We start from the raw sequence: 17097 nt of genomic DNA, 5'->3' as shown, positions 1-17097 counted from the left end.
CAAAAGCTTATAATAATGCCAGGCCTTGTGGACACATGGGCTTGTATTGACTTCTCAACCCCTTCTATATTATTGTAAATTTGAAAAAAAAATAAAATAAAAAAGCACAATGTGAGAAATGTGAATTTTACTTTTAGCTGGGGACTTATTGAGGAACAAAGCTTGAGTGACATCCTCTCAGCTCTGAGGAACTGCTGCAAAGAAGTAGGGGGAGAGGCCAGTATACACATGGTTAAGGGGTACATGCAATCAGGCACACATCTCCTTAGAAGGTTACTGTTAGTCACAAGGAACAGCTATCTTAGTTAATAATTTTAGTATGGGAAGATGCAAGAATCCACGTTCATAAAAAATATGTCCTGAAGTATTTCTAACTATCTAAGGGCCTATTTTCCTGGAGCACAGAGTGCCTCATCCTGATCTTCTCCCTGAATTCCTTTTGGGTTATAGGTCAGCAACTACAGTGGCTAATGACTTGATTCTTGTAGGACTGGATGGTGGGTAATTTTTTTTGTTTTGTTTTACATTATTCCCATTAAACAGATGAGAACATTTAGGCTTAAAACTAGAGTAGTCACACAATCAGGAAGGGGTGAACATGAGGCCAGCAGGAAGCCAAAATCCCTGCTTTATTAGTAAAATATATATAATAGTCACAGAAGAATTTAGGAGAGAGAGAGGGCTGAAGATGAGAAAATGGTGGTGGAGCCCAAAGCACAGATATTAAACCAGAGACACAGAAAAGGAACAAGGGTACCTCACTCACAAAAAAAGGACCGCAACTTAGCTAGGACTCATAACTGAGAGACCAGAACAGTCTTCAAGGTCCCCAGAAAAGACAATGTCTCAGAGGAGGAAAGGGAAATCCACAGTGATAAAGTCAACTTGCTGACATCCTTCCGGAGTGCTATCATTCCCCATAAGTCATTTCTACCATTATCTTTGCCTGAGATAACTGGAGGAGACTGAGGGACAGAGAAGGGGAGGCTGAGGGGGAGACAAAGGGGGTGACAGGGTTAGATAAAGGGGATGACTGAGGGCAGAGACGGGAGAGACTAAGGAAGCTTGGTTTTCAGGGCTCCTCGCTTGCAGGTGTGCCTGTATGTGCTGAGCTGCTGGGGGTCATAGAGTGTTTTTTGGCAGTCCAGGGAAACCAGACTGCAACACAGGAGCATTTTTATGAATTTCTAGGGAAATGTCTAGGGTATTGTTAAAAAGAAAACCACAGACCCCAAAATGGCATGACTCATGCTAAAGCCCATGCCAAACTTAGATTTAATACCTGACCTAATAGCAATTTCCACCTTCCCTGGGAAGGTAATCTTAATCAGCCAGTCTAGATTTTCTGGTCAGCGCCAATGAGGTAATCTGCCCCGTGGGCCCTCTCCATCTCTGCCCCTCCTCTACAAAGGAAGAAGAGGTATTCTACAAAATAAACCCTTATCCTCACCCTAAAAGAAGGTGATCTCTGACCTGAAACAATTCTTTTATTTTGCTAATAACTTTCTTGCTCCACCCTCCTCTTACAAAAACCCTGCATTTTGTACAACTCCCACTAGCTCCTTTCTATTTACTAGATGGGATGCTGCCCCATTCATAAATTGCTGAATAAAGCCTATGAGGTCTTCAAATGTATTCGAACTTTATTAATAATAAATTATAATTAGTTTTGTTTTTTAACGATCTCGAGGAAAGACACCTGGTTCTTCCCACACCTAACTTGTTGGATGTCCTTTTCTCACTCTAAATAATCACTTTAATACCTAAAGTCTGCCAAAATTGCATAAGCGCTAGGGCACGCACAACTCCATTTAGCCCCTGGGAAACAAATGGGTCTCTCCTCTCCTGCTCCACATCCTCCTTGGGCTCCCCAGTGCTCTAGGGGACCAAATTGAGCGTTGGGCTATAGAGAACTCCATTTCCCATCGGCCTCTTCGCTCAACACCTACATTTCCGGTCCAGCACGACACCGCCTACTCCTCGGATAGTTCCCAGCTCCGCCTTCCTGCCTCTCCTGCCCTGACTCGCGCCTTACGTCACCAGTCTCCGGTCCTCGCTTCTCACTCACCGCCAACTTGTCTAGGCCTCCGCGAGAGGGCGTGGTCTCTGCACGATCGTGACGCCCATTGGCTGTCGTGTCGCCGGTAGGGCGTGGCTACGGGAGCCGGGCGGGCACATTTCGAACCGTGGCTGGGGCGGCGGCGGCGGCGGCGGTGGCGAAGGATGCACCCAGGAGGCTTGGTGGCGGCGGGGACGCCCCGGCAGCGTAAGTGGCGTACGTGGCCGGCCGAAGAGATCGGGAGGGCGGGGCGAAACGGGGACGCCTCGACGGTTGACGAGGTCGCCTCAGGTCGGAGGTCACGAGGTCAGGGATCTGGATCTACGAGGTGTGCGCAGCGTAGGGATGCCAGGTCCGGGTAGGGGGCTCGTTGGGCTCGATTCTTCTTTTCTTTAGGAAATTCCTTTAGAAGAAAACAAGTTTGGGCAGGATATTGTGTGACGTGTAGAAAAACGCGACTTTCATTCATTTGTGTTAGCCATCATTCCGCTCCCCCTCCTTCCGTGGCCTCGGGCTCTCTTCCCCACGCTCCTTAGGATGGCTTTCAAAGCCCTGCTTGATCGCAGAGGGCCGTGTTTACCCCTCATTTAAGATTTGAACCTGTATCTGTTGTGTTAAGTCCCTTTCCCATGTCTATGAATTTTTATCCCTCTTTAAGTTTCTTTTCATCTCCGTGAGTTGTGTGCATCTCATTTATTCATTCAGCGTACCTTGCTCCAACTCCCTTGTGCCAGGCCCAGTGCTGGAATTTAGGTACCTGGTGGTAGTAAGCATAGCACTGGTCCTTGGTAACTTACAGCTCAGAGTTTAGTGGGAAGACAGACACTAAACTAGGAAGCAAACAAGCCAGAAAGATAATTTGGGGATATAATTAGGGCTGTAAAGGGAATAATCTGGGATGTGACTCAAAATATGATGCATGCATTCCTCCCTTCAACCTTTGTAAGATGCCTGGCTGGCTCTGTGGTGTGATGCTGGGGATACAGCTGTGCCCTTCAGTCCTGGTTCCTGTCTTCATGGAGCTATCAGCACAGAGTGGAAGACAGCAGCAGTCTATGGACTGTGGAGCTCTGATGAGAGAGTCGTGTAGTCAGAGGGGTCAGGGCAGGGATGGGAGAAACACAATCAGAGTGGTTCCATCTTGGATGGAGGTGTTATGTTAACTCAGATTAGGAAAGTGGGCGTGTCAGTGAAGCTTCCTGGGAGAGGTACATCCAATGATGAGGAATTAGCCATTTGAAGGGGATTTGTGGTGAGAGGAATAATCATGGGAGGCCTGTGCCAAATAAACAAACAGACTAATGAATACAGATGTAGGGCTTATGATAAGTGCTCAGAAGAGAAATAAGAACTGCCGGATATTATGAGAAAGAACAAGGCCAGGCTAGTGCTTTATATTGGGGAGTAAGGAAGGTCTCTCTGAGAAGGAATCTTTTGAGCTGAGGCCTGAGTGCTTACTGGCAGGTGTTCATTGTGGGAAGGTGTTCCAAGGTGATAGCACTGTGTGTTCAAAAGCCTGAGGGGGCGAGGAGCTTTGCAGGAGCCTGAGAAGAAGCCATGGTGGCTGGGTGGAGTGGTAGCAAACCAGGGTGATTGGCAGGGCTGGGTCATGCAGGCCCTCGTAGGCATTTTGATTTTATTCTCAGCATATTGGAAGCTGATCTTAGGCAGAGGGCACGAAATATCCTCTTTTGCATTTAAAAAGATGATTCTGGCTGCTGATAGGAAAGAAGATTGTTGGGGCTAAGAATGAACAAGGGAACCTGGTGAGAGGACATTTAAGTCAGGTGCAAGATGACAAGGTCTTGAAGGGAGAGTGACATTGAGATAGGGTGGGTGAGAACTAGCGACTGGCTGATTGGATGTCAGAGGTAAAGGCCCAGGGGCAGCCAGAGGGCAGTGCCAGGAAGCCCAGGGCACATGGTGGCTTAGTGAAAGCTGTGGGTGTGGTGAGACTGACCTAGGTAAGAGGCAGAAGAGAAGCTTAAAGGTAGAAAATTGGGTCACATGTTTCAGGGAGCTGGAGAGAAATCAGTGACTGAGAGGGACCCATCAGACTGTCAGCCCCATGAAGGCAGTTTTCCCCTTTTTGTTCACTGCAGGCCCTCGTAGGCATTTGGATTTTATTTTCAGCATATTGGGCGCTGATCTTAGGCAGAGGGCACGAAATATCCTCTTTTGCATTTAAAAAGGTGATTCTGGCTGCTGTATCTCCCTGGCCTGCAGCAGAGCCTAACACAGAGGTGCTCAGTCGAGGTTTGTGGGGCTCAGACAGGAAAGAGAAAGAGGTAGTAGAGTGTCTCAGAAGCCAAGAGAGCAGAGTTGGAGGCTGACACTGGGGGCAAGGGCGCCAATCCTGCCGAGGGCTTCAGTTGGAGGAGAGTGGAATCATGGCTTTGGCCTGGTAGTGCAGTGGCCTTTGAGGGGGCCAGGGAGAGCAGAACCCCAAATGCCAAGGGCTGAGGGGGTGACAGAGAGGGAAGAATGGCTGGCACCAAAGCTTCCAGGAAGCCAGCCCTTTGGCCAGAAGTGGGAGAGGGAAAAGGGAAGTGGTGCTTGAGGACAAGTGAGCCAGGGCCAGTGCTGCTTGCTTTGGGATTGACCACTTGCTGAGTCTGTTTTCAGGCCACAAATAACAAAGAGGAAGAAGTAGTTGATAATAGGTGATGGGATTGACCACGTGTTTGTGGGCCAGGCCAGGGGCTGAGCAGTTTATGAGTGTCATTTGGCCCCAGACTATTGACACCATTCTACAGAGGAGAAGACCGAGGGGCAGAGAGTCATGATGTGGAGCACTGGATTCCTCTCCCCCATCCCACTGTAATCCCACCACCCTGTTCCCACTATGGCGCCTGGCAGAGGAGGAGCTCAGTAAATGTTTATTGTGACAGCATTGCTTATAGGTTAGGGCCCTGGAGCCAGAGTGCTGCGTTCAAATCCACCCTCTTCATATTGTCCATCTCAGTAGACAGCACTACCATATACTCTATCACTCAAACCAGAATCTAGGAGACAGCATTGATTCCTCCCTCTTCTTTACCCTCCTCCAACCGAGCACACATCTGGCAATCCTGCCTCTCCACCTCCAGAATCCATCCAGAAGCAACCCATCCCCTCCCCACCACTGCCCCCCAATCCTACTCTTCCACCTGGACCACATCTCTCCTCCTTGTCCCCACCTCCCGAGTCTGTTCCCCACATGAAGCAGAGGGACCTTTAAAAAACTTGAAATTGGGCTCTGCTTCATGCTATCTGTCTGACTTTGGGCGAGGGCCCTGAACCTCTTTGGGGCTCACTTTTCCCGTCTGTAGAGTGGGATGATACTGTCAACCACACAAAATGGGCTGTTGTGAGAATTAAATGAGTTAATCCATAGTGTTTAGAACACAGCCTGGTATGTGGTAAGTGCTCAATTCAGGTTGAAATATTGTAATATTTAACTGGCTGGCCTGGGCTGGTCTCCTGCTCTGTCATTTCCTCAGTTTGGCCCTTTGCACAAGTCATTTAGCCTGTCTGAGCCTGTAAATGGGGACTGGCATTTATTCATCAAGTTTTTAATCAAGCACCTACTCTAACCCTGTTCTAGGGGCTAGGGCTTCAGCCACGAACAAAACAAAGATCCCCATCCTGGGGGCTCACCTTTGAGCAGGGGAGACAGACAGCAAACAAAATAAATGAAATAGCCAGTATGTCAGTTGGTGCTGAGTTCTATGGATATAAATGAAAGGGAGTTGGGGTGCCACCAAGGAAGATGCAGTTGTAGACAGGATGACTGGGGCAGGCCCCACGGAGCCAAGACTTGGAGGAGAGGAGGGAGCCGTGAGGATGTCTGGGGGAAGAGCCGGTACTGGAACCACCAGTGCAGAGACCCTGAGGTGGGAGTGTGCCCGGTGTGTTCAGTGGCACTGAGGCCCGTGCAGCTAGAGTGGAATGAGTGAGAGGGAGCACGAAGAAAGGTATGGATAGAGACCTTGTTTGTGAAAGGTTTAGCACAGGGTTTTGTGCGCAGTGAACCTCAGTACATGTAGCTATCATCATCATCATTATTGTTATTTGGATGGATGGATGGATGGATGGATGGATGGATGGCAGAGGCCACCTGCACTTGACTAAATGACCCATCTACCATCAAAACCAGTGCTCTACTGAGACAGGAGCGGGAGGGAGAGCTCCTGCAAAATGAATGAGGCTCCCACCCCTCTTTCCCTGCAGCCTCGAAACGGAGGACCCCTGTGTCCCAGCCAGGCATGGCTGACCCCCACCAGCTTTTTGATGACACGAGTTCAACCCAGAGCCAGGGCTATGGGGCCCAGCGGGGACCTAGCGGCCTGGGCTACCCTGCAGCCTCCGCCTCGCCCCAGGCAGCCTTCCTGGCAGATCCTGTGTCCAACATGGCCATGGCCTACGGGAGCAGCCTAGCCGCACAGGGAAAGGAGCTGGTGGATAAGAACGTGAGTGGGCCAGGCTGGCAGGGGTAGGGGGCGGGCAGGGGCTGTGGGGCCAGGGCTTCAGGTTTGAGCTCTGCCTCCCTAGATCGACCGCTTCATCCCTGTCACGAAGCTCAAGTATTACTTCGCCGTGGATACCATGTATGTGGGCAAAAAGCTGGGCCTGCTCTTCTTCCCCTACCTGCACCAGGTGAGCATCGCCCCCTGAGGGGAAGACAGCCTCTGGGCCGGGGTGAATCACAGGCTGGGGCAGGTATGAGAGGCAGGGCGGGTAGATTCGCCCCAAGAGGGGGCCTGCTGGCGGGGCAGGAGGAGCCCAGTCCCCAGTCCTGCCTGCTCCCCCCACTCTCCCCACAGGACTGGGAGGTGCAGTACCAGCAGGACACACCAGTGGCCCCCCGCTTTGACATCAACGCTCCTGACCTCTACATCCCAGGTTTCACCCCACCCACCACCACCCGGTGCCCTTCTCCCTCTGGGTGGGCTGTCTCAAGCAGAGGTTTAGGTGCCCGGAGGCCCAGGACGGTCCTCCTTCTGACCAGTGTCTCTGTGTCTGCCTCCCACAGCCATGGCTTTCATCACCTACATCTTGGTGGCTGGCCTGGCGCTGGGGACCCAGGATAGGTAAGGGAGGCCTGGAGTAGGCGAAGTGGTGTGGTCCTGAGGGGCTGAGGGGCAGTCAGGAAGGTCTCATGGTTTCCCTCTCTCAGAACAACCCCACCGTGTTCCCAGTTGGCCCAAGACAGAGCCTGCGGTATCACTTTCAGGGTCACCTCTTCCCTCTCTTTCCCACCCATGTGTGGCCCATCCCAACACCCTGTGCTGGTGACTCTAAATCCATCTTTCTCCTTGGCTTCTCCTATCTGTCCTGCCCCGCACACTCCCTGCACCCCAACTCCAGCAGCAGCTGGGAAGGTCTTGTTTGAGAGGAAGGTCTGGCCATGTCCCACCCTGTTTCAGAAGAACAGCTAGCTGTCCCTAGCCCCTCTGTCCCCAGACAAGCCTCAGCTCCTTAGCCCAACCCTGCCCTCCATGCAGCCTCTCTCCGCTCCACCATTCTGGTCCTCTTCCCATTCCTCCAGAGGGCCTGGGCTGCCTCCCTAGGGCCTTTGCACATCCAGTTCCCTTTGCTCAGGAATAAGTTCCTCCCTTACACCTGCTGAGCACCTGTTCACTCGTGGTGTCTCCACTCTGATGTTACTTTCTCAGGGAAGCCTTCCCACCCTCCAGCCTGGGTCAGTCCCCCACCCCTGCCTCATAGGCCCCTGTTCATTTCCTTTGTGTCATGGAAGACAGTTGTCATTAGAGTCAATTAATTATTGAGGCAGTGGGGATAAGGCAGAGACCAAGGTCCTTCTTCCATAATCAGCTCCTGATTCCTTCAAGCCTCAGCTCAAGTGTCGCCCTTGTCTCTGACACCCCACCCCCAACTGAGTCAGGCACCTCCCCTGCCCTGTGCTGCCCTGATCCAGCCCTGACCTCTCTAGGCTATTACTGAGGACAGGTCTGCCTTTCCTGGAATGGGATTTCTGGGAGGCCAGGGCCCAGATCCATCTTGGTCACTGCTGGGTCTCCAGCCCCACCCAGCGCAGACTATGCCCAGGCAGATGTTCAGGGAGGGTCTGAGCCAGCCTACTGAATGACGTAGCTTGGGTCCCGGCAGGTTCTCCCCAGACCTCCTGGGGCTGCAAGCAAGCTCTGCGTTGGCCTGGCTGACACTGGAGGTGCTGGCCATCCTGCTCAGCCTCTACCTTGTCACTGTCAACACCGACCTCACCACTATCGACCTGGTGGCCTTCTTGGGCTACAAATATGTTGGGTGAGTACCCCTCCTGCCTCTCCACTGCTGGCCCCCAGCCCTGGGGCCTCTACCTCAGACTGGCCTTTCCCTCTCCTTCTGCCCCCAGGATGATTGGCGGGGTCCTCATGGGCCTGCTCTTTGGAAAGATTGGCTACTACTTGGTGCTGGGCTGGTGCTGTGTGTCTATCTTTGTATTCATGGTAAGCTGGGGCTCAGCGGAGGGTGGGACTGAGGGCACAGGCCTCCTGGACAGAATTGGGGGTCCCTGGAGGCATCCAAGCAGAGGGTGTCAAGTACAGAGTTTAGACAAGAGCCGCATAGTTGAACAGAGGAGTCCTGGAGTGGCTATCCTAGCCTGGGGGTCCGGAGAGCTTCCTGGAAGAGGGGGTGCTCAAGCTGGGGCCTGAAAGAAGAGGAGGAGCCAGCCAGGATGCTACGGTGGGCACTCAGCCTCACTCCACTCTCCTCACATGGTGGGCTTTCCTACCAGAATTTAATTTAGGATGAAGAGTTCAGTACCTGCGAAGTAGCTTCTCTGAGAGTCCTTCCAGCTGGAGTGGAGGTGCTGGTTAAGAGCACTAGGCTGCATTGGGGTTTGACCCCAAGCTTTGCTGGATCCTGGATAGACTTTGAACCTGTTTCCCCTTTTGTGAAATGGGGATGATGATAATTGCACCTCAGGGTACAGGAGGTTTTAGTGTGGATGTATGTGAGGAGCAGAGAGCAAACCTAGAGACTGGTGGGCTTGATCTACCCCTCAGGTAAACTTTGACTTAGATGTCGTTATATTTAAAAGTTTAAGGGGAGTGGGGGGAAAAAGGCATTTCTGGTTGAAAAACTTGTCAGAGGTCAACACAAGGAGGTAGCAGCAAAAGGGCCAAGCCTGGCCACCCCCTTCAGTAAGGGTATTCATATGAAGTCCCCCCACCTCACTCACTTAGGGGCCTCACCCTTGAGTTTGGAACCCTCACATATTCTCCCAAGGCCTGGGAAGGAGCAGGCCTTTACTATGTGCCAGGAAATTTGGGGGAAACAAAGGCTCCCCAGGAGCAGAGACTTGAGGCAAGCTGCCCTATTAAGGGTAGAAAAGCGAGTCTGGAAGGATGGTCAGGCTCAAAGGTGAATCCCCTCCCCACCCAGATCCGGACCCTTCGGCTGAAGATCCTGGCCGATGCGGCGGCCGAAGGCATCCCGGTGCGCGGGGCGCGGAACCAGCTGCGCATGTACCTGACCATGGCGGTGGCGGCAGCGCAGCCCCTGCTCATGTACTGGCTCACCTTCCACCTGGTGCGGTGAGGGTGGCCCCGCGACGCCTCCAGCTGCTGCTTCTGGCGGCCACCGAGCTGCAGCCGCTCATCTCCCGGCCCCTTGCCGGCCACAGGGTCCGCCCCGCCTCCCAAGACCCTCCCTTCCCTTCTCGCTGAGGTGCTGAGATCTCCAGCTGCACAGGCCGCCCCCCACCCCCCACCCCGCAGTGCGGCCACTGTTTCAGAAACAATAAACCGTGATGGGCACGGCGTGAGCTGCCTCTCCTTGGCGCGCGGTGCCCGGCAGGGGGCAGTCCGGGCCCGGAGAGGGGGCAGGAGGAAGGGGACAGGCGGGGTTGGGGACGGATCGCGGCGCCTTGAAACTGGAAGGCAACCTGGAGGCCGAGAGAAGGTTTAATGAGCCCCGCCCAGGCCCGTCAGTGGGGAGCCTTCTTCTTCCCGTCCTTCTTCTTCTCGTCCTTCTTCTTCTCCTTTTTCACCTTTGGCTTCTTGACCTTGCCCGGGGCGCTTTTGTGCTTCTCCGAGCCGGCTGTGCCGGGCTGTGGGGTCGGGGTGAGGACGGTGGGGGTGGGAGAGGAGAGAGGGTTCCGCCAGTGAGATGTCTGCCAGAGTTGCGGGCTGGGACTCTGCCCCCACCTGGGGTGACAGGCACCCGCTGGAAAAGGGAGAAGCCTCTCACCTTAGCCTCATTTTCCGAGTCGCTGGAGCTGCTGCTGGAATCGGAGGAGCTGCCGTGGCCATGGCCGTGCTGATGCTAGTTGGTGGCGTGACAGTTAGGCCGGAGCCCCTTACCCAGTCCCCAAGTCGGAGGCCCCAGACCTAGCAGGGGCCTGGGGTCAAAAGCAACCGCCCCTGGGATGTGCCCGGTTGTGAGGTGACTTACCTTCAGGTGATCAGCTGACCCACCGGGAACTTTGTGGGGGCTGTGCTTGGCATCTCCCATGTGGCCTGCTGCCTGGGGCTTCTTGGAGGTGGACTCCACAGCTGCGGAGAGGAGAAGTTGGGTGGGTTGGTGCCCACGCAGGGAATGCCCCCTGGGAGGCAGTCCCTGGGCTTGAATCTGGCCCTCTGCCCCTCAAGCTTCCGACTCCCCAGGAGCGCACCTGCTGACAGGTCGAACTCCATGGTGGTAAGTGAGAAAAGGTGTGTCTGCAGGGCCAGAGGGCCCAGCAGTGCCTCAGGGCAGGGGGAGGGCCATGGGGAGGGGCAGTGAGTCTGCCTATGGAGTTCTGAGGAGCCCCACCCTAACCTTTGTTCAGAGTCCTTAGTCCTGACTCACAGCCCCTCCCCAGCACCGCCCAACTTGTCCCTGGGAAATGGGGAGGGTGGACAGTTAACTACTATGTCCCCCCCCACCCCCACCCAGTGAGCCTTGGCAGTGGAGTTGGGGCTGTGTGGGTGAGGCTAGGGAAAGAATGTGTGGGCCAAGTTGCAGATTTCTGAGGAGGGTACTAGAGCTGTTACCTGCTTCCCCTAAAAGGGTCAGATCCTTGTTTTGAAGAAATGAGGGAGGGTGCCTCCCTGCGTCCTCTGTACTGTGGTAATCCTGACACTCCTTGTGTACTGATTACCTGCCAGGCTCTTGTTCCAGAGGCTTCACATACATTAACTCCCTTTAACAATGCCTCTGGCTTGGTGAGGAGCAGTGCCTGAAGGAGTGAAAAACATGAACTTGGAACCAGTCTGCTGATTTGAAGCCCATCTGTATTATTTAGTAGCGGGGTGATCTGGGGAAAGTTCACTTCTCTGTGCCTCAGATTCCTCATCTGTAAATGACAGCTACCATATGGGGTTGATATAACAATCAAACGAATTAAGTTTCCTAGAACCTGCCTGCACACAGTTACTTACTAGGAGTAAATGCTTATAAAATAATGTTTGCTTTTCAAATAAAAGGTAAGTATGGTTACTTTCCCTATTTTGCAGATGAGAAAACTGAGGAACTAAACAGTTAAGTAAGATGACAAGGGGCAAATGGAGCAATGAACAGGCTAGAACTGGGATTCAAACCCAGGCAGTGTGCTTCAAGTCCAAGGCTGTGCCTGGCCCCTCCGTCTCACCCTGCAGGCACTCAGCAGAAGGGGCAGCCAGGCCAGCCCACCGTTCCCTCCCCACACTGGGCTGGGCCCCGCAGGCTCAGGGAAGAGCTGGGGGCAGGGAGGGCCTGCATCACCTGCTCGCATTGCTGTGAGGCTAGGTGTCCTTGGGAGTCCCTCTCCAACCCAGTCCTGCCACCAAGCTGTCTGCCCTTACCTGCAGGAGTGGCACAGGAGCAGGTGGCTGAGGCCTGGGGCTGATGATGAACGTGCAATAATTGGCCTTGTGCATTCAGGTGGCTGCTCCAAAGTCCATTCCTTATAGGAGCCTGCCCTGACTGCTGGCTCCATGGAGTCCCATCACTCTGTCGCCTTTGCCCTGCTTGATGGCCAACATAGCCCAGGCTTACCACTCCCTGAAGTTATCTCTATTCTAACTTATTCTTTCAGGATATATTTCTTGAATACCTACTATGTGTCCAGCATAATTCAAATGCTGGGGGTACAGAGGTGAACACAACCATCAAATATTCCAGCCTCGTGTAGTTGACATTCTAGTGGGGGGAACAAAGCAGAATGTACAGTGTGTTAGAAAAAGCTGGAAACTAAACTGTCCAACAGTTGGTGAATAGATATACAAAATGTGATATATCTACACATATCATGGAATACTATTCAGCAAAAAAAAGTAATGAACTCATCCATGCTACACCATGGATGAACTTCGAAAACATCATGCTAGGTGAAAGAAGCCAGATGCGAGAGACTACATATTATATGATACCATTCATATGAAGTATTCAGAAAAGGCAATTATAGAGACAGAAATCAGATTAGTGGTTGCTGGGAGCTGAGTGTAGGAATGGTGATTAGCTGTAAATGGCTGTGAGGGATCTTACTAGTAGAAGGGGATGAAAATATTCTAAAACAGATTTATGGTGACAATTGCACCATTTGGTAAAATTATTTTAAAAAATCACTGAACTGTACATTTGAAATAGGTGAGTTTTATATAACTTATAACTCAATTTTTAAAAAGTAGTATGTACTGAGAAATACAGCAAGAAAGGGGACTAGGTAATAACTATGTGGTATGTTGAGGAAATGTTGGATTTCAGATAGTTATCAGGGAAGCCTCACTGAAGTCTTTTTTGAGTAAAAATCTGAAGGTGAGGAAACAAGTCAAGCAAGCATATGGAGGCATATCTAGGCAGAGTGAATAACAAGTGCAAAGGCCCTGAGGCAGAAATGTTCCTGTGTGTTGGAAGAACTGCAAGATTAGAGTGGCAGAGAATGGAGGGGGAGAGGTAGAAGAGGAGGGATGGGGGAAGTGTCTTGTAAATCAGAGATCTTTGGTCTTTACTCTGTGTGAGAAGAGGGGAATGATGATTATGGTTTTGCTGACAACCACATACAGGATATGAGAGAAAGTGCCTGTCTCTCCTGGCGTAACAAGGGTGTGGACTTTATTGCTTTGCTCAGCGCCCAGAACGGTGCGACTCAGAGTTGGTGCTCACTATCATCTGGTGAACTGGGTTACCTGATACCCGGCAGTGGTAATGGCAGGTTAGAGCAAGCTTAGAGTGGCTGTGAGTTTGTGTTCTGGAGGCCAATCTGCTTACAGGTCTCACTCTACCCTTTACTGCTCTGTGGAGCAGTCACTCTGGCCCTCACTGTCCTCCTGGCAAAAGGAAAACTTATCTCATAGGGTAAATGGTTTTGCAGAGCCTGTCTGGGACAAGGTAAATAGATGCTCAATAAATGTCTGTTTTTATTATGATCCACAAACACAATCTCATGATTCCTCATGAAACCAGCAATAGGCCCCCCATGTTATATATGAAGCAATTGAACCCTAAAAGTTACAGGAGGACAGTGGGCCAGTAGGGTGGGGGGCAGCAGTGTGGGATCTTCCAGACCCAAGACGAAATAGCTCTTCACTGCTAAGTAAGTGGGGTGAGTGAATGCGTCCGGGGAGAACTGGCCTGGTCCTCCAGACCCCCACCTATCACTCCTATATATTTAGGATGTGGCAGCTTTCACAGAGACTCTGAAGACAGAGGCTTAAAAGGAGAGCTTCACTTTTCTCTCACATGAAAGCTTGAGCTTGTGGGAGACCAGAGCAGGTGAGCAGGCAGCTCCCTGAGACCATCCCAGGACCCGGCTCCTTCTGTCTGGGTACTGGACATCCCTCCAGGAAAAGAAAGGGCAAATGGAGGGCACACCACTTCCTTTTAAGGACCCAACCTGGAGGCAGCACACATCCCTTCAGTAAGGACTTTAGACACCTAGTCACATCCTACTGCAAAGGAGACAGGGAAATAGAATCCCTAGCTGGGCAGCCACAAACCTGGCTAAAACCTGGGGACTTCTATTAACAAGAGGAAGAAGGGGGAAATTGGGACCTGGAAACCTGTCTATCACTACTCCTTATTGGTGGCAGTGAGTGTCCCTTACTCTCCTACTCTGGAAGGTTTACAAATGGAGGAGAGATTAAAGCTGGGAAGTTGGACATAAATGCTTGGAAGAAAAATATAGATGTGAGCCCCTAAGACAAGGGCATGTCCATCTGCTCTTTGGAAAATGAGTTCTCTGCCATTCAGTGCTTATCTCCCATGGTTAACAGGAGCACGAACAGTGGCTTATGTCTGTCTTCCCAGGCCCTGCCTGCCCTTGGCATCTAATGGCACTGCCCTCCCCTGCTTGTTTCCTCATTATTTCTGCCTAAAATGACTTGGTCCTAAGGGTACAAGCAAAGTCTTCTTTGTAGGAAAAAGGAACTTGTGTTCCCAACTGACCTGTGACACCGATGTCATTCACTGCTACATCAGCTTACCCTTTCTCCAACATGTCACCAGTAGACATTCTACAGAGGGTCACTCCAACCCTCTCGTTTTTACTTAATCACTGCAATTTAGGAAGAGATTTCTGGATGCCAGCTCTAGTGGCACAGGACCGAGGAGCAGAGTGCTGGGAGACAGTCTTCTGTGGCGATCCAGTGCTCCTACATGTCTGAGGACCGACATGACCAGTTGGAAGAGGAACTGCTGAGGCCCGGTTTCATCTCCTTCCTGAAGCTTGCATGACCACAGCACCCCAGTTCTATAAACATCATAATCCCTGTTCTGGGATGTTTCCTTTGAGCCTAACCACATCCCAGGAGATAGCTGACCTTAAGCACACAGTATGCAGAGACTCAGTTTCCTTTCCCACAAGACAGAAATGCTGCACTGAGCCCTGGATGTTCTGGAATACTAATCACCAGAAAAATCTCAGCAGAGCATCCTTTGGGAGGTGCCAAGTTGCTGACAGCCCAGCTAGGGAAACCCAAGCTTGGCCTCTGCCCAGCTGACTGTTGTGTCTGGGATTTGATTTCATTCTATTTACAAGCTAATAAATTAGCCTTGTAACTGTTTCCAAAATGCTGGGAGAACCCTTGAGACTCCTGGGTCAGAGACATCACAGCAAGCAGCATAAGCATCAACATGTGTGTTGACTTCCCCTGCCCCTGGGAGCAAAGCAGAGGGTCCAGATGGACCCCACACCTGCGGTGGGTGGCTGCCATCACAAGAGGGACACTGAGCATGGGAACCTGCCACTTTACAGCAAGCAGCAGGCAGGCCTGCTCTTTGTCCTAGAGGGAACCACTACATCACTTCATCTTTCAAGGTGCTCGCTGCAAACCCAACCCTGAGAAATGGCCCAGGGAAACAGCTGCCAGGGCTGTGCGGTCTTGGTACACCCAGCAAGACCTGTAGTGCACAAGACCCCCACGGAGCACTCTCTCTCAACAGTGCACCCCTCTTGGCTTCTGGTGAATTTTCGCATGAGGATGCCGTCAGGGGCTTGGATTAATCTGACAAGAGGCCGGGACCAAATTCACTCAGTTTGTCTCATATGGCATTTAGCTAGGACCAAGAGGCAGTGACTCCTGTTGATATAAGGCCAATCTGCCATCCAGGATCCTGGACTCATCTAGCTGTGAACAATCAGGGCTGATTTCAGACAGCCAGGATGTAATAGGCCAGTCTGTCATCCATTAGGACCCACACAAGGGAGTTCAGACCAACCTGCTGACCTCTGGTGCCACTGCCAATAATTGCAAGGTCCAAAAGTAGCCCTCAGGCCCGATGGAGAGACATGGTGACTCATTCTTTCCCACATGAAGGCTCAGAGTACTGGGCACAGGACATAATTTGTTGTTAAACTTGACTTGGAACACCCCTGCACTGGTTTGGGTAAGCCACATGGGCAGCGCCACTGAGTAGATGCAACCTCAATTGCCATACATGGCATAGCCCAGGGCTGCGTGGGCATAGGAAGTGTGTGATTATGTTATCAGCCAGATTAAAACAAGACTGAGCAGGTCTAAGCATTTGTAAAGGTCTAGGGGTGGGGCCCACACTCAGGCCCGCTGCTGGTGGCATCAGGCGCAGCAGACTCGTTCAGGACTGGCCGGGTCTGCGGGTCACGCTGCCAGCTGCAGGTGCCGCAGGGCTCAGCTGGACCAGGTGCTGGATCTGGAGGAAAGAGCACTGGTTGCTCCCCCCCTTCCCCCTCACCTCCTGGAGTCGGAAGTGTTCCTTCCCCAAGTGCCAGGTTGTTGCTCTCCCTCCGAGGACCTGCAAACCAGTGACTCTGGGATGGGAGTCATCTTTGTCATGACCTACTCACACTCAAACCTTTTGTTTGGAAGGATCAGATGTGAATGGAACAAACATTTTTACAAATTTATAGAGACCATGTGGGCCACTGTAGGGAGACCTGGCAGGCAGAGCACTCAATGACCCAGTGGCTGTTGTCTTCATGACCTAGGACTAGTCGTCCGAGAAAGAATGTAGGGGGCTGAACCAGTGTTAACTTTAATCCGAGGCCCCTTTCTAGTCGGCTGCCATCAGGAGGGTGCACCAACCAGGTGTGCCCAGGCTTGCTGTTAGGGCAAAGATGCATCATACACAGGAATGATGAGGACAGAATTCCAAAATTGTCAAAATAGTCTGTATGAGTCCCAACCCCCTTGACCTGACCTTTACTCAGGAGATAGTCCAGAGATAATCCCTTTCTGGTGATAGCCACATTCAGTGACCAAACTGCCTTGCTTAAAGTGTGTGGACCAGGAAGAGGCAGAGTGAGCTATCTTTGTTGAGCCGATTTTTTAAAGTCCATTTCACCTCTAAATGCTGTCAGCAGCGTGAGGATGACAAAGGCCGTAAAATGTCCATTGAACACCTTGGCTATTGGCCTATTGTTGGGTAGCCTTTGTAACAAAAAGAGGAGACCAATGTCAGCCTATAAAATGTCCAGAAAACTGAAAACATGGCAGTTTAGTTTCAGGGGCTACAGTGGTGTGGCAAAGAGCCAACCAGACTGGAACAGCAGCATCCTAACCTGGGAAAGTACAGAAGCGAGACACCACTGGCACACCAAGAGGGCCCAAAGGTCCCATGCTGTCAATCTGCCAGGAGCAAGTGGGGCCATGGGGCCT

The 17097-nt window shown here is 51.8% G+C and overlaps 2 protein-coding genes across 5 annotated transcripts; one reads left to right on the top strand and one right to left on the bottom strand.

The window, feature by feature from the left end:
- Positions 1-2110: 2110 nt before the first annotated feature.
- Positions 2111-9827, top strand: YIF1B (Yip1 interacting factor homolog B, membrane trafficking protein). Of its 3 annotated transcripts, none has more exons than XM_031458618.2 (8): positions 2111-2266; positions 6272-6510; positions 6593-6697; positions 6865-6943; positions 7074-7131; positions 8171-8326; positions 8415-8508; positions 9449-9827. In XM_031458618.2, the coding sequence occupies exons 1-8, from the start codon at positions 2224-2226 to the stop codon at positions 9602-9604; spliced, it is 930 nt and encodes a 309-aa protein (XP_031314478.1). In that variant the 5' UTR covers positions 2111-2223; the 3' UTR covers positions 9605-9827. The 3 variants fall into 3 exon arrangements, with proteins under 3 accessions (XP_031314478.1, XP_031314477.1, XP_064345366.1); XM_031458617.2 differs by having other exon boundaries at positions 2139-2275; XM_064489296.1 differs by lacking the exon at positions 2111-2266 and adding an exon at positions 2393-2411.
- Positions 9828-9951: 124 nt separating this feature from the next.
- C9H19orf33 (chromosome 9 C19orf33 homolog) lies at positions 9952-12297 on the bottom strand. Of its 2 annotated transcripts, XM_064489297.1 has the most exons (5): positions 11830-12297; positions 11041-11225; positions 10460-10560; positions 10256-10330; positions 9952-10115 (listed from the first exon to the last, which is right to left on the bottom strand). In XM_064489297.1, the coding sequence occupies exons 3-5, from the start codon at positions 10517-10519 to the stop codon at positions 9993-9995; spliced, it is 258 nt and encodes an 85-aa protein (XP_064345367.1). In that variant the 5' UTR covers positions 10520-10560; positions 11041-11225; positions 11830-12297; the 3' UTR covers positions 9952-9992. The 2 variants fall into 2 exon arrangements, with proteins under 2 accessions (XP_064345367.1, XP_010987663.1); XM_010989361.3 differs by lacking the exons at positions 11041-11225; positions 11830-12297 and adding an exon at positions 10680-10782.
- Between the last annotated feature and the right edge of the window lie 4800 nt (positions 12298-17097).

The sequence above is a fragment of the Camelus dromedarius genome, chromosome 9, assembly GCF_036321535.1.
Source record: "Camelus dromedarius isolate mCamDro1 chromosome 9, mCamDro1.pat, whole genome shotgun sequence".
NCBI lineage: Eukaryota > Metazoa > Chordata > Mammalia > Artiodactyla > Camelidae > Camelus > Camelus dromedarius.
This window is presented reverse-complemented; position numbering and strand designations above follow the sequence as displayed.

Bases quoted from the DNA above. Each gene is read 5' to 3' on its own strand.
- YIF1B (XM_031458617.2), top strand. From the start codon at position 2,224: ATGCACCCAGGAGGCTTGGTGGCGGCGGGGACGCCCCGGCAGCGTAAG. The intron at 2,276-6,271 runs GTACGTGGCCGG...CTTTCCCTGCAG, and splicing joins GCCCCGGCAGCGTAAGTGGC to CCTCGAAACGGAGGACCCCT. The intron at 6,698-6,864 runs GTGAGCATCGCC...CTCTCCCCACAG, and splicing joins TCTTCCCCTACCTGCACCAG to GACTGGGAGGTGCAGTACCA.
- C9H19orf33 (XM_010989361.3), bottom strand. From the start codon at position 10,701: ATGGAGTTCGACCTGTCAGCAG. The intron at 10,331-10,459 runs GTAAGTCACCTC...GCCACCAACTAG, and splicing joins GGTCAGCTGATCACCTGAAG to CATCAGCACGGCCATGGCCA. The intron at 10,116-10,255 runs GTGAGAGGCTTC...CCGACCCCACAG, and splicing joins ACTCGGAAAATGAGGCTAAG to CCCGGCACAGCCGGCTCGGA.